This window comes from Myiozetetes cayanensis, unplaced genomic scaffold (genome assembly GCF_022539395.1).
Source record: "Myiozetetes cayanensis isolate MyiCay16 unplaced genomic scaffold, myiCay2020 scf4, whole genome shotgun sequence".
Lineage (NCBI taxonomy): Eukaryota > Metazoa > Chordata > Aves > Passeriformes > Tyrannidae > Myiozetetes > Myiozetetes cayanensis.
Genome location: NW_026087631.1, coordinates 64139372 through 64153265, shown reverse-complemented (window position 1 = coordinate 64153265; position 13894 = coordinate 64139372). Strand labels below are relative to the sequence as shown.

At 51.6% G+C, this 13894-nt stretch overlaps 1 protein-coding gene across 5 annotated transcripts in view; it reads left to right on the top strand.

Annotated features, from left to right (window-relative positions):
• CNTFR (ciliary neurotrophic factor receptor) overlaps positions 1 to 13894 on the top strand; it is a 202704-nt gene that overhangs the window by 111857 nt on the left and 76953 nt on the right. For all 5 annotated transcript variants that reach the window (XM_050329558.1, XM_050329562.1, XM_050329561.1 and 2 more), the window contains one exon: positions 5622 to 5703. In XM_050329558.1, coding sequence (XP_050185515.1) covers positions 5622 to 5703 — 82 coding nt within the window. The remainder of the gene's footprint in view (positions 1 to 5621; positions 5704 to 13894) is intronic.

Genomic DNA, 13894 nt, shown 5'->3' with positions numbered 1-13894 from the left:
GCTGCAGGGAGCTGAAGACCATGCTGGGGAGTCTTGGCACCCTGCTGGCCTTTCTGCAGCTCCCTGCCCTGGTGGGAACATGTCTCTGTGATCCATAGGAGCAAGAAACTACCTGTCCTGGGTTCCAACTTGCCAGTCAGGCAGGTTCCCAAGCAGCCTCAGCCATTTCATGAGTTGCTTGTTTCTCCCCAAACCATCCCAGCTCCCCCTGGAGCTCCTAAACCCTGCAAAGTAGCTTGCATTTTATCTGGGCTGATGCTGCCTCCAGAGGAGCTGCTTTCTTCATTCCCATGGGTATGGGAAGCAGCTTTGTTGACTGTTTTTCTTGCTGAAGACACCCTACCAATGACGTGCAGGGAAGTTGGAGCAACCTCAGGCTTCAGCAGGTATGTTGGATCCAAGAGCCCTGTGAGTCTATGTGCCCCTTCAGGAGCACAGTTTCCACCAAAATAGCTGAGAAATTTTGTGAGGACCATCCTTCCACCTTTTGTCCTTTGCTTAGACCATAGGGGCAGGAGGGTCTGTGCAGCCACCCAGGGATCCAGTGGCACTTGCTGGGATGGCAGAGACACAGTGATGGAGGAGCTTTGCCATGGGAGGCTCCCTCCTCCAGGGCATCCTCTTACTTGGGGTCTCCACTTCATTACCAGACAGGGAGAAGGTGGAGGGAGGAAAGTCACAGTCCATAAGAGCCATGAGTGAATTAATTTCAGCTGGCCTCAGTCCTCCCTGTGGTGCTTGTGGACCAGGAGGGCAGTGCTAATTGCTCTATTGGCAGTGGGGGTTTAAATTAGATTTAAGAAAGCTTTCCAGGCAGTGGGGATTCTGTCTCTGCAGGTAAGGCTTTCTGATAGCATGTATTAAGGAGATGATAAAGCCCCTCTCTTCTCTTCTTCCTCTTAAGCACAAAGTGGAGTTTAATGCTGATGGGGCACTGTAGGATGAGAAGGTTTCAGGGCTGTTAGCAAGTGTCTGACATTAAGTGACAACTACTTTTTCCTCTCCTTTCCATTGCCTTGCTGCCAGGGGTGATCTGAAAGGAGGAGGCAGCACTCAGTGCTTTCAGGTGCTCAAGCACTGTTCCCAGGGCTGCCCTGCTTCACACAGTGCTGCCCATGAGTGGTGCAGTCCCTGGGGAAGGGGGGGCTGGCGGGTGTCCTACCCACTGCGGTGCTTCACTGCTCACCCTGGAATCACGGGCTGCCCTTTGGGAGGGATGGCATCTCTCTGGAGGCACCCTGGATCCCTGGGGCCAGGGGAAGCTGTGTCAGATCTCTGGCAAAGGGTTGGGCTGAGGAATCAAGGGTGGCTTTGGTAAGGGTGTTTCTCCTTTGGCAACGCTGGGGTGCAGGATGGGTCTGCTGCAAGTGCATCCAGTGCAGGGACACTGTACTGGCTACAGTCAGCATCTGCACTACAGGTGTAGCACCACACCTCTGGAAGAGGCAGATTGTGGCCTCTCCTGCAGGATAGGTGGGCTAAACTGTAGTGTCTGCAGTCAGCATCTGCAGTACGGGTGTACGGTACCTCCTGCACTCAGCATCTGTGGTACAGGTGTACTGCAGTCACTCTGTGCAGGGTAGGTGTACCAGAGCACGTGGAGTTCGTCTGTGCAGTACAAGAGTACTGCAGCAGCTACAGTCAGTGTCTGCAGTACAGGTGTACCATGGCATCCACAGCTGGTGTTTGCAGTGGAGGTTGTACCATGGTATCTACAGTTGCTGTCTGCAGTACAGTCACACCATAGTGTCTGCTGGAGGTGCCTGCAGAGTTCCAAGCTCTGGGCAAGGCTGCAGGGGAAGGAAATGGCTAAACAGAGTTTGTTTTCCCTCAGTTCACCATTTCAGAGCCAGTCCCTCTAACAGCACCTGGTGGGGAATTGCCTCACACAAGATTTTGTCATGGAAATATTAGGTTTTGAAACTATCACTTTTCTATTGTGGGAGCCACTTCCGGAGTGAGGTTTTATTTATTTATCATTGCTGAGTGACAGGTGAGAGTTGAGGTGGGAGGCTACATCCCTCGCTAGCCAGGGATAACCCTGTCCTGGAGCTGCTGTTTCCAGCTGCCAATTGGTACCCCATTATCAGTGAGCATCTCCAAGGCTTTGGAGATTATGCTAAAGGAGAGCTGGAAAGGATCCATCTCGCTGCCTGCTCAGAAGAGGACACTGCGACTGTTCAGCAGGTAGTGGCATCCTACTTCTTCCTTGGATACACAATCCCTTTCACTCCTGCTGCCCCCCTTGGGACTGTCCTCGCCCCATCACACCACAATACTTAATGTCACATCACTGTTCCCCCTCAATTCTGATCTGGCTCAGGGAACAGGCAACTGGAAACAAGTTTGGTTTAGCCTGAGAGCTGCTGGAGGGGACCATATTCATATCTATGTTGAGTTGTCTTCTGCTAAGAGTGACTGTGACTGATGTCCTCATTACCCTTGGTGTAGAGGACAAGGCAGGGAAAGATCAACTATTGGCTCTCTCCCCAGACAAGAAGCTTGGGACAGGGAGGATAGTTGTTACAGAGTTGCTGGTCCACCATATCACATGTGACCCCTCACGTCTGTTCCTCCTGCCCAGGCTTCTCTTTCCTCTCTACGAACAAGAAATGATTCTTTACAGGGGAAAAAAAAATCTTCCTTTTCCGCAGAAGACTGAATTTCCCACTGCTGGGTTTGCTGTGCAATAAATGTGGTTCCCCTCCGTCACCTTTCACCTGGTCCTTGCTGGCGTGGGGACACAACACAGGGAGCTGCACACCTGGTGAGCTGCTGCTCACTGGCCCATGCACCCACATGCTGGGGTTCTGGCTTGTGCTGGAGAAACAGTTAAATGAGCAAATACAGCAAATACAGCAAATGGAAATTTGCATTAGAAGCATCTGCAGAAATTGTGAAGGTTTTTTATGTTCTTGAAAAAAAAAATCAGCATGGCTTTGGGCAAAACAGTCAAACAAAGCAAATACTGCATGGAAAATTGCAATTCAAGTAAGAAAAAGTTGGTTTTCTGGATAGATTTTTTTTTTTTTTTGGTATTAAAATAGTTCTGGCTTCTGCTTGGTTGCAGGGCTCATCCTTGAGAAGAAATGAGGTTTTGCAGGGTAAAAGCAGCTGAGCAGTGGGTTCTCTGTGCCATCACTGGAAGCTTCTGCCTGTGTCCTGGCTGTGCCACAAAGTCCCCAGGGACCTTATCTGGGTCCCTCTGCTCTCTGTTTTCCACATATATCCAAACAACATCACCCTGGAGATTATCAGTGCTTCAGGACAGGAACCATTCCTTGCCACATAACTATGGTGTCTGTCTTGGCGCTGGTCCAGCCTTAGGTGAGACTGCCAAGCACATGGGGCAGGAGCAGCAGCAATTATTTTAACAGCCAGTAAGATGAGGGACAGCAGGGGAGGGCAGCAGGTGGCTTTGCCCCCTGGCAGGACCAGGACGTAGAGTGTGATGGCTGGTGATGGTATTTGCATTGAGCCAAACCAAAGGCTATGTCAAGCAGACCTCACGCTCTTCAAAGCACAGGCTGGTTACTGGGCGGTCTGTCCTACCTCCTCTCATTGCCACTGTCCCCAGAAATGCGGTGGCTGCACTATCTGGAGTCACCTGGACTGTGGTGAAGGGAGGCTCTGGCCCCTGCTTCAGTTTCTGATGCCACCCACAAATTTCCAGGTCTGTAGGAGTGGAATATTCAGTGGGAAGTAAATTTGTGAGTAAATAGGGAGTCATCTCCTGGTTTGCAGGTAGCTCCCAAGCTGCTCAGGGCCCCACATGCCATCACTGCCCCAGGATGTGGCACTGCCACCTCCCTCAGGTTCCAGCTGTCACCTGCTCCCCGGGCTGCCACTTGGGATGCAGCCAGAGCACAGACAGGGTGACAGTCGGGGAACCACACTATGGGCATTGAGGGGACACATGGAGGAGCCAGAGTGGAGAGCAGGCACCAGAGGAGCAGGAGAGAAGCAGCACAGGGAATGATAAGGACGTTGTAATTAGTGCTTAATGCTCCTCGCCCAGAGCTTTCAGAGGAAGGTCACCTTCATTATCTCTGTTTTACAGGTGGGGAAACTGAGGCATGGGGGAGGCGATGAGAGTGATTTGCTCAAGGTGACTCAGGAGGGCTGGGAGCAGGGTCTGTGGCTGGCACGTTCCATACTGTGCAGCTGCAGCACACTGGGAATGGCTCTCACTGCCAGCCCTCCCAGCCCAGACCCAGCACTGCAAATTCAGCAGCCAGGCCATGGTCTCTTTCTCTCCCTCTAAGACCCACCACCTCCCAATGCATCCCTGCCCCTGAGAGGCATTTGAGGTCAGGCTGGTCCAGCTGCACCACAAAATCTACTCATGATATCCCTCCCAGCTGCTCTTACCTTCCCCTCCAGCCCTGCAAAGGCTCACCATGTCCTGCTGCAAACCCGAGGCCATCTGGGCTCCTGCAACAGCGCTGGGTAATCGAATATGTTCTGGTGGATTTTTTTTCTCTCGCCAATACAGCTCCCCCTTTATTTAGGTTTAAATGGATGCCATCTGTCTAATGAGCCCATACTCATGTTCTAGATTAAACCGCAATCCTGTGCACGTTACCGATATGGCACTGGAGATTAGAGAGGTTTAAATGGTTTTGAAGGTGTAATTTGCTTTTCATGCATGGTGCTATTTACCTCCTGGCGGGTGGGCTGGCATCCCCACTGCTGTCGCCAGTGGCTGCCTCCCGGCTCTGGTCTCTTCTACCAGCCCTGGCTGCAAGAAGAGGAGAGCTTTGGGCATCTCCAAGCCTGGCAGGGCTGTGCAGGGCATCTTGTGGTTGTTGCTGCCATTCGCCGAGTCCTGGGGGGACTTGTTGGTTCAAGGAGGATGTCTTCATTGCCTGCTTTCTTAGCTGTCACCTCCTCCACACTTCCCTTCACCACAGCATCCCCTGGGACATGGCACAGCTCACTGGGATGGAGTAGCCTCTACCTCTCTTCTGGCCCAGAGAGGTGGGAAATGACTGTGGCCCATATTGACAGGAGGTGGCTGAGGCAGCATGCCACATCTGTTAGTCACTGTGAAGGTATGGAAGAGGGTTATGCTGTCCCTGGCATGCCCAGAAGCATTGGGCTGGTGGGCACCACCATAACAGGCCACACTGGAGTGGCAGCAGCTGCCTGTGCTCAGATCTGCATCTTGCACATCCTAAGCACCAACCAACTGCTGCTGTGAACTTCTTGGGTGCGCTCCCATCTCCTCAAATATCCACTTGCAGGCAATGTCAGCTCCTAAGATGATGCTGCAGCTGCCAAGGAGAGCCCAGCACCAGGGTTTGACTTTCTTAAGGGAAATGTTGAAAGTGAGATAAGGAAGGCACAGCATTTGTGCAAGGCATATCATCATCTCCAGGCACCTGCCTGTGCTGGCAGCTCCCATGGAAAGTGCCCCAGGCTATTGAGTGATGAAGCGTGTGCCAGCAAAATGCCTCATTTTGCAGCGAGTTTCCCCGTGGCTGAGGTGAAGTCTGGCTTTATGGCCATCTCCCTGCTGTCCCATCACGTCCTTCGGCTGCGCGGGAGGGACAGGCTCTGAGCACTGGAGTTTCCTGGGGGCCAACCCTGACTGCTCCTGCCTGTGTTTGCTTCCACAGATGGCTAATCCTGTCCCCTCAGCCTGCTGCGTGGTGCTCGCCGCGGTGGTGGTGGTGTACGCCCAGAGGCACAGCCAGCAGGGTGAGTCCTTCACACCTCACATACCTTGCAGGTCCTGAAAAATGTGAATGCTTCTCCTCCAGCCTCTCTTCTGGGGGAAGCTGGGTGTGCCCTCTGGGTTTGCCTGATACTGCCTTTTTGCATGTTACTACTTTTCTCCTCTCCATGACACATCTCCTCCAGCCCGTCCCTGTGGGGTTTGGGCATCCTGCATCTTCCCAGTACCACCTGGTGCCTCTTTCCTTGCCCACACCCCTGTGTGTCCCGTGGTGACCCTACAGCCAGGGCACTGCTCTGGACGCCTTCCCCTTTTCTGGGCACTGCCCTGTGCAGCCCACCCATGAAGGGATGAACGGTTGGGAAGAATCATCAGCCTGGCAGCCTCAGAACCTGATGCCCTGCCTCATGACCGTGATCTCATCCTGCTCTCACCTCCTTAGGGTGACTTCATCTGCATTGCCACCACACATCTGCACACACCACTAGCTCACTTCTCTCCAGGTTGGCAGAGGATCCAGGGCATACCTTAGTTGTGGCTTTAGATGTACTACATTTTAGAGTCACTGGAAGAATTGGGAGCTGGAGGGCCCCACAATATCCTGGGTCTAGGCAGGAAGCAGAAAGGTTATGGAGGATGGTTGGGTCCTGCTGTGGAATCCAGCCCTGCAAAAGTGGGACAAAATGGGGGACCTCCAAAATGTACTGCTTTTCCTGGCAGTCAGCCTGTCTGTAGTTGCTTCTAGTGGATTATAGAGGGGGATTTTGCTGATTAACTCCAGTAAAGACATCTATTTATCTGTGGGCTCTGTGAAATTGAAGAACTCAGCCAGAGTGCCCCACTGATTTGCCCTAAATCCAGCTGGGCAGGTTTACATTGCCAGAAGCTGCCAGCTTGGACACAAAGCAGCTGGGAGTTGGCAGCACCTCTCTATTGCACGGGGACCACCACTCTTTGGACACAGAGGGAGCTTGCTGGTTGGTTTTGCAGGAACACCCCCAGTCCCTTCCCAGAGTTCCTGCACAAAACATGTGGGTGCTGATCTTGTGTATGCTGCTTGTGGTGGTGTGATGCTTCCTGCAGAGAAGCAAAGATGCTCGGTCCTGCTGTGCTTGCAGGACAGCTGTCTGGGAAGCTTTGAAAGATACAAGACTACCAGAGCATCCTTTGGATGCACCAGGATGCTCCCTTCTGTGCTGCAGGGATGGCAGCCCACACCTCCACACAAGTAGATGCACAAAACACAGAAATGCCAGGTTCTTCAGGGTTACACAAGCTGGAAATTTGTTGTCTAGACAGAAACAAACACTATTCCCAACCAGTGCTGGGCAGAGTCATGCATTTTGCCACTGGCAGCAGCATGCTGGCACAGAGCTGCAGTGACTGTCACCTTTTACTCTGTGATCCGGCAGGATTCAGGGATTTGGCAGCATAGCCTCCCCTGACCTTATGTCCCTCCTGTTTCCCTTGCCTACCTATGCCTGGAAGGGAAGTGTCTGGGGCACCAGCTCAAAAGTGGAGCTACTGAGAGCTTTGCACATAAACAAATGCTTGAATGGAGTGTGCAAAGTGAGGCAGGGCTCTTGCCATCTGCAGGAGCCAGAGACAGTGCTCTGCACTGAGGGACTTGAAAAGGAGACAAGACAAGAGGGCACTTCCAGGTCTGTCCTCAATCTGTTCTCCAGAGGCACTGCATGTCCACCCTGGGCACCTCTCTGAAACACTGAGAGGATGCTCTGGGCAGGGGCTTTGGAGCATCAGGTTTCCTGGCCATCCCACCTGGCTGCGCACATGCAGGTCAAGCTGGGAAGTGTCTGCCCCCGTTTGAGACCCGAGGGTTGTGCTCTGTGCCTCTCACCCAGAGCTCACCCCGTGCTGTGCTGCAGCCTCTCCTCACCAGCCAACCCCAGAGTTCACCCCAACCAGTCGGGCCCTCGGGCTGGAAAAGCATAGCAGGAATGGGGTGGGAGGATGCATTAATCCCACTGGTGGCAGGGACCGGGTGGAATGGGGGGAAGATGCTGGCATAAAGTCCATTTATCATGCACTTGAGGCATGTTCGACTTTAATAGCTCATGAAGCACTTTAAGAGATGCATTAGCACTGAATACTTGAGTGAGGAGGATGTGACAAGCTGTTAAGTGAGCACGAGCACAGAGAGCCTGGCCACCCGCTCCTGGCTCTCATGTGCACCCTGGTGATTACTGGAGCGTCCTGCAAAGTGCCACATGAATTAATAAAAGCAGCATCAGGCTCGGTGAAGGTGAGGCTGCTCATGCATTAACCCCTCTGCTGCTCATCTTTGGTCCTTCTCATTGGAGCTGGCAGAGCAAAGGGTGCATCTGGCCGGGATGCAGAAGCTCGGGATGACCCCTGGTGTTGGGGGAAAGGAGTGGAGGGGCTCAGAGATCAACAGATTTGGGGTACCTTTCCTCCCAAGCATTGCAGTGCTCCTTTGCTTTGCATCCATGGCAGGTTGATAAGGTTTTGCCTTCACCATCCCACTGGGCACTGCCACTTCCAGCTACCCATAGGGGTGGGCACCGTGTGCTGGGAGACCAGAGATATCCAGTCCCATGGGGATGCTCAGATATCCAGCCCCAAGGGGATGCTCAGAGGCTGGCACTGATGTCCTGGCTCGGGTAAAGGGTTTGGGTGTCCTGTTGCAGGGAAGGGCAACAAGAGGGGCAGTGAAAAGGGTGTTCTTGAGTGGCTGTCCCATGGCACAATCCCTTGGGTTACCCTGATGGGGGAGCATGTGGATAGGACAGAATGCCTGGCTGCAGGCAGGGGTGCCACCCCAGCAGAAGAAACATCTCTGATTTCTTGGGTCATGTCTTTATGCCCAGAACAGCTCAAACCACCTCCACTGTGGGGCCTTTGGTTCTGTGTTTTGGAGCAGCTGCTTTGAACCGTGGGTGCTGCTGGTGCTGCCACTGGCCGGGAGTTGCACAGTGCACTCACGGCTAATCCTATTGCCACTAAACCCATCACCCCATGCCACTCAGCCCCTCACGCTGGGTGGCTCTGGCAGGCCCCCATGGCATGCTCAGCGTGGGTGGGGTCATTGCTTGCTCCATCAAACACACGACCTTACCAGCCCGGGCAGTGTCACTAAGTTGTTCCGAACAGCCACCTCAGTGCTCTTTGTTCAGCCGAGGAAAAGGGTGAAGCTGGAAGCAGGATAAAAAGAGATAAGGTTTACAGGCATGAACTGTCAGAATACATTTGTTTGACCCTCCTGCCAGACTCACAGAGCAAGTGGTCCAGGGGTGTCATCCCCAGTGCATTAATAAGCAGCTGTGGATGGGGCTGCCAGGTTGAACCAGCCTGCCTCCAAGAGGCAGGCATTGCCCTGGACAGAGCTGTCCACATCTGCAGAGATCCAGCCAGCATGGAGGGATGGACAGGAGCTGCAGAAAGAATGGGAGAGGACAGAGGAGGCACAACAGGCTGAAGACCATAGGGGAGAGCCTGATGCTCTCCACGTAGAATAACAAAAACACAGAATGGTTTAGGTTGGAAGGGCCCTTAAGGATCATCAAGTTCCAAACCCCCTGCCATAGGCAGCGACACCTTCTCTAGACCAGTTTGTTCAAAGTCCCATCCCACCCAGCCTTGAACACTTCCAGGGACTGGGCATCCACAGCTTCTCTGAGCAACCTGTGCCAGGGCCTCACCACCTTCAGGGTGAAGAACTTCTTCCTAATATCTAATCTAAACCTACACTTAAAAGCCATTACCCCTTGTGCTGTCACTACATGTCCTTGTGAAAAGTCACTTTTCTGCGTCTCTTGTAGCCCGTTTGGGTACTGAAAGGTGCTATAAGGTCATCCCAGAGCCTTCTCTTCTCCAGGCTAAACTATACCAATTCTCTCAGCCTTTCCTCATAGGAGAGGTTGTGTAGCTTTCTAATCATCTTCCCATTATTGTAGATAGCTCAGTTTTCCTTCCTGTGTTTTGTTCTCCGGGCAATAGTTGCTGCCAATTTATTTCAGAATAGAGGAAGGTGATGGGGAAAGCTCAGCAGAGCACTGATGCGGTGCTGCCTGCTGTGACACTCACACCTTTGGTTGTCCAAGGTCTCCTTTGTGTGAGAGCAGAGGGGGCAGGGGTTCCTCTCCCTAGCGAGGCTTGGGCACCCTTAAAGGAAAGGAAGAGGTCACAGCATGAGCCCTGGAGCTTTATCAAAGCCCTTACATGGGAAGTGTGTACGTGGTGGAGATGCCTAACCACACATCAGGCTATAAAGTGTAGAGGCATGGGTAATTTCAGCTTTTCTACTGAATGCCATGCCTGCCTATTGTTGGAATCATCTTTTCCTATTAGGCCCAAGGGCTACAGCAGTCCTGGAAAGGGGGAGCTCTGCTTCCCCAGACTCCTGCCATGACCAAGGTATCTTCCCCATCCATCAGTTCTGCCAGAGTTATGTCCACATCTGTCCGAGATTGAGATTTCTTTGCTTTTAAAAGAGGAGTAATTCTGCTTTATTGATCCTCACCTTGCTGAATTAACTCATGTTTAAACAATAATTATGTTTTCACCCAAGAGAGGAGACAAAGAGATAAAAGTCTCTGGAAATGAATGCATTTCAGATGCCACATGCCAGGGTTAATTTATTGATAGGTGCAGAAGCTCCTATCTCCTCTCTTTCTCAGCAGCAACAAGCAATTAGCCCCCATCATTCCTCAGCCGAGGAAAAGAGAGATTTTGTTTCATTACTTTTCCTTCTCCCTTGCTCTCTTAAGCCCTGACACTAATCTTTTGCAGTCAGTTCTGCTGCAAAGCCTCCCAAGAGCTCCAGTTTGCATGCGCCTCGTTAGAAATGCTGCCCACATTTCAGCTAAGACAAAGCCTGGACCGGTAAATAGCCTTCAAAATGAACAGCAAAGCCATACAAATTGGCTTTTTGAAGAGAAACCAGCTGTAGATATGTTCCTCTCTCCCCTCCTCACATTGTCCAGCTTTCTCTGTGTGGCAATTTTAGGTTGACAGGGATGTGACCAGCTCTTTCTGGACTCTGCCTCCTCCACATCACTGAGCCCATGCCAGGGAATGCCATCTGCCTGGCATGCTTAAACTAGTTGCTTTGCTTTTGTTGGTGTTCTCTGGATTTTCTGTGCAGGAGATGGTTTTGACATTCACACAGGACTCTGTGTTTTGTTTGTAGACGTCTATGTAGGTTTTGGTTGTTATGCAAATGCAGTTCAATTCAGGTGCCTGGATTCAAGAGGTGTGATGAGGTAGCTGGGTCTTGAAGTTTGATCTTGTGCCCATGGGCACACGGGGGAAATGTGCATCCAACCTAAGATCTGCAGGAGTACTGTCTACAAACATACATTAGAAGGTTCTCTCTTTTCTCTCTTCTCTGCCTTCTCTCCTCTCTCCTCTGCTCTCCTCTCCCTCATGGCGCTATCAGAGTGTCCTTCAGTCATGCATTAAGTGACATGACTAACATCTGTCATTTGTTGTTTGTTTGTCCATGCATTCCCCAGGGCGAGATGCGTGTGCAACAGAGTGATCTGGAATTTTTGTAATTGCCAGGGCACAGGCAGTTGCTGAGGAAGGCAAGGTCAAAGGAACTGCCTTTGTGTGCTGAGCAGCTGGCTGGGAGGCTGGAGATGGTGCCTGCTTCCCACAAAGCCTCCTTTCAGGCTCAGGCTGGGGCCAGGACAGGAAAAAGCTCTGTCTTCTTATTACACAGCACCTTCCCACCTCCCGTGACACCTGCTTGTGTCTCTGGCCAAGTTTTGCTCTCAGCACAGTGCACTGGCACTTCATCTCCGGGTGGCTCCTGCCAAGGCCTTATCAGTGTTGTCCTCCCCAGGACACCATCCTACATTCTGTGAGTCTGACCTACATTCCTCCACTGGAGATGAATGGACTTGTGTTTGGCTGCGTAAAACACATGCTCTTGTCGAGGGAAGGCTCGTATTTTAACTGCTCCAGAGCTCTGTGTGTGACGGACTCATCCTTTCTGTTATATACATCAGCCTTTGTGTCACCAGCAAAGTTTGCCAGCAACAGTTTTATGTTGCCTTCAAGATAATTGATAAGACGAGTGATTAGCAATTGGCCAAGAACAGATCCCTGCGGGGCCACACTGGGAACACCCTCCTGCAATGATGATTCCCCATTAACAATTAATTCCCCATTAGCAATTACATTTTTTAATCCTTCCTGTTATAACTCTGGATGTTCTCATTATCCAGCTGGCTGAAAATACCAGCCTCTCTCCAAACTGCAGCCCCATTCAGCAGAGCCTGCTTAAATCATTCTGAAGGCTGCCGTTCAAGGGCAGGCATCTGCTCTTTGCCTTGCTCATTGCTGCTCACAGCTAATCCTAGCCCAAGCTCATGGTCATCCCCCACTGGGGACCAGCATTTTCCTAGAGGGATTGCTGCATCTGCTGGGGGCCAGTCTGCTGGCCCATCCCCGTGCTGGCCAGAGGCGCAACCTGGCTCTAGTTCAAGTTGCCCTCTGATGCCTTTCCAGGGAAGGTCCATCATCTCCATCCCTGAGCATTCATTACTGTGATGGCTTTCCCACTGCCTCCCCATCTTCCCTGCCAACTCACAGCTGCAGGGAAGCAGCAGAGACAGCAACCCACCCCACCTGCAGTGACACCCCCTGCTGCAACCCATTAAATTCTGCTGCCTGCTGTTAGGGTGTTTAAGAGCCCATCAAGGTCTGGGATTCCCTTTGCTGCTCTGATCTTCCCCTGCTGCTTCCCTGCCCTACATGGTGAAGGTGAGTCTGTCTAAGAAGAACAACCCCAGGCTCAAACAAGCCCAAACATCTGCATGCTCCCTTTTTCATTCCTACCCCTCTGTCCCTGAGCACCTGGCTTTTTCTTTTTTTTTTTTCCTTTTCTCCCAGCACAGGATGCATCTCCCGAAAGGTTCCCTGTCTGCAAAATGAAAGAAAACAGCAAAAATAGCCCCAGGTCCTGGAACAACTTTTTCTATTACTGGACATCCCTCTGAGCTCAAGTAGATTTCCTGTCCAGACCCAGAGTGAATTATGGCCAAGCTCTCGGCAGCTGACCTTGTGGTCAGCCAGAGCACAGGCTTGCTAATAAATGTGGTCAGCCCCTACCGCAAATGGCCTATTTTTAGTGCCTGTGTTTCCTTGCCCACTGCCTCATCACTCCACAGGTTCCAGAGCCCAGCATCCCCCTGGGGTCCAGCCAGCAGTGCAGGAGCACATCCGAGGCTTGCTTCTCCCTCCTAGGAGGTGGGAAATCAAGAGGGTTGGTTTCCAATGCAGTGTCTGTTAATATTTCACCAGAGAAACTTTCTGGTGCAAAAAACAGTGTGGCCTGTCTTGCTGGGACACACTGTAGGAGCACAACTCGTGCCTCTCAGACAGGGAGTGGAGATCTCACAGCTCTCACCTGGGGTCTGGGTTTGGAAAATAGCCACAGGTCAGCATGAGACTGATGACTGATGTCGTGTTGTGCAAAGTGCTGTTGGATGCAGGAGGTGAGATGTTCTTGAAGTACAAGTGGGGGAGAGAGCAGAAGGAGAGAAAGAAAATTAGAGGGAGTGTCATTTAGACAAGAGGAAACACAGCTTGGTGGTTCAGGGCTTTGAAGACTTGCTTTTTGCAAGTTACCAAAGTTTGGAGACATGCAGAGGACATTGCAAAGATGCTGCATGCATTTGCATTACAAGTCTGGCCGGAGTCATTTGAACTGAATTTGCCCCTTCCTGGAAATGGGGGAAAGTTGTTTGAAACAGAGCTGATGAAGTTCTGGAGGATAGTGGGGTTCTGTCCTACATGAGACATCCAGGAGTTTGGAAGGAGACCTATTGGCAATACCTGTGATGCTAACAAAAATACAAAATTTCCATCAGTTGCAGGTCCTAGGTGTTGAAGCAGATCACAAATCTCAGGGGCGAAGTGGGGAGAAGAAAAAAGAAAATGTTATTTAAGAGTGTTCATCTGTCAGGCTTTGGGCAAGCCTGTGATCCCAAAAAATTGGTGAAAATAGTTCACATCTGTGGTGAGAAGAAGAAACTGCCGGGAGGATCGCAGTCTGCCAGGATTCATTAGTTCTGCCAGTGGTAAGGAAAAACATGTCTCAGTAGTCTCTTAGACTTCATTACACATCAACAGGCAATGAAGGAAGAAGAATGGGATTTGTAGTCCATCCAGACACCTAGAGAAGCTTTGAGTTGAGAGTTGCTGCTAACACAGGGCAACACTGCC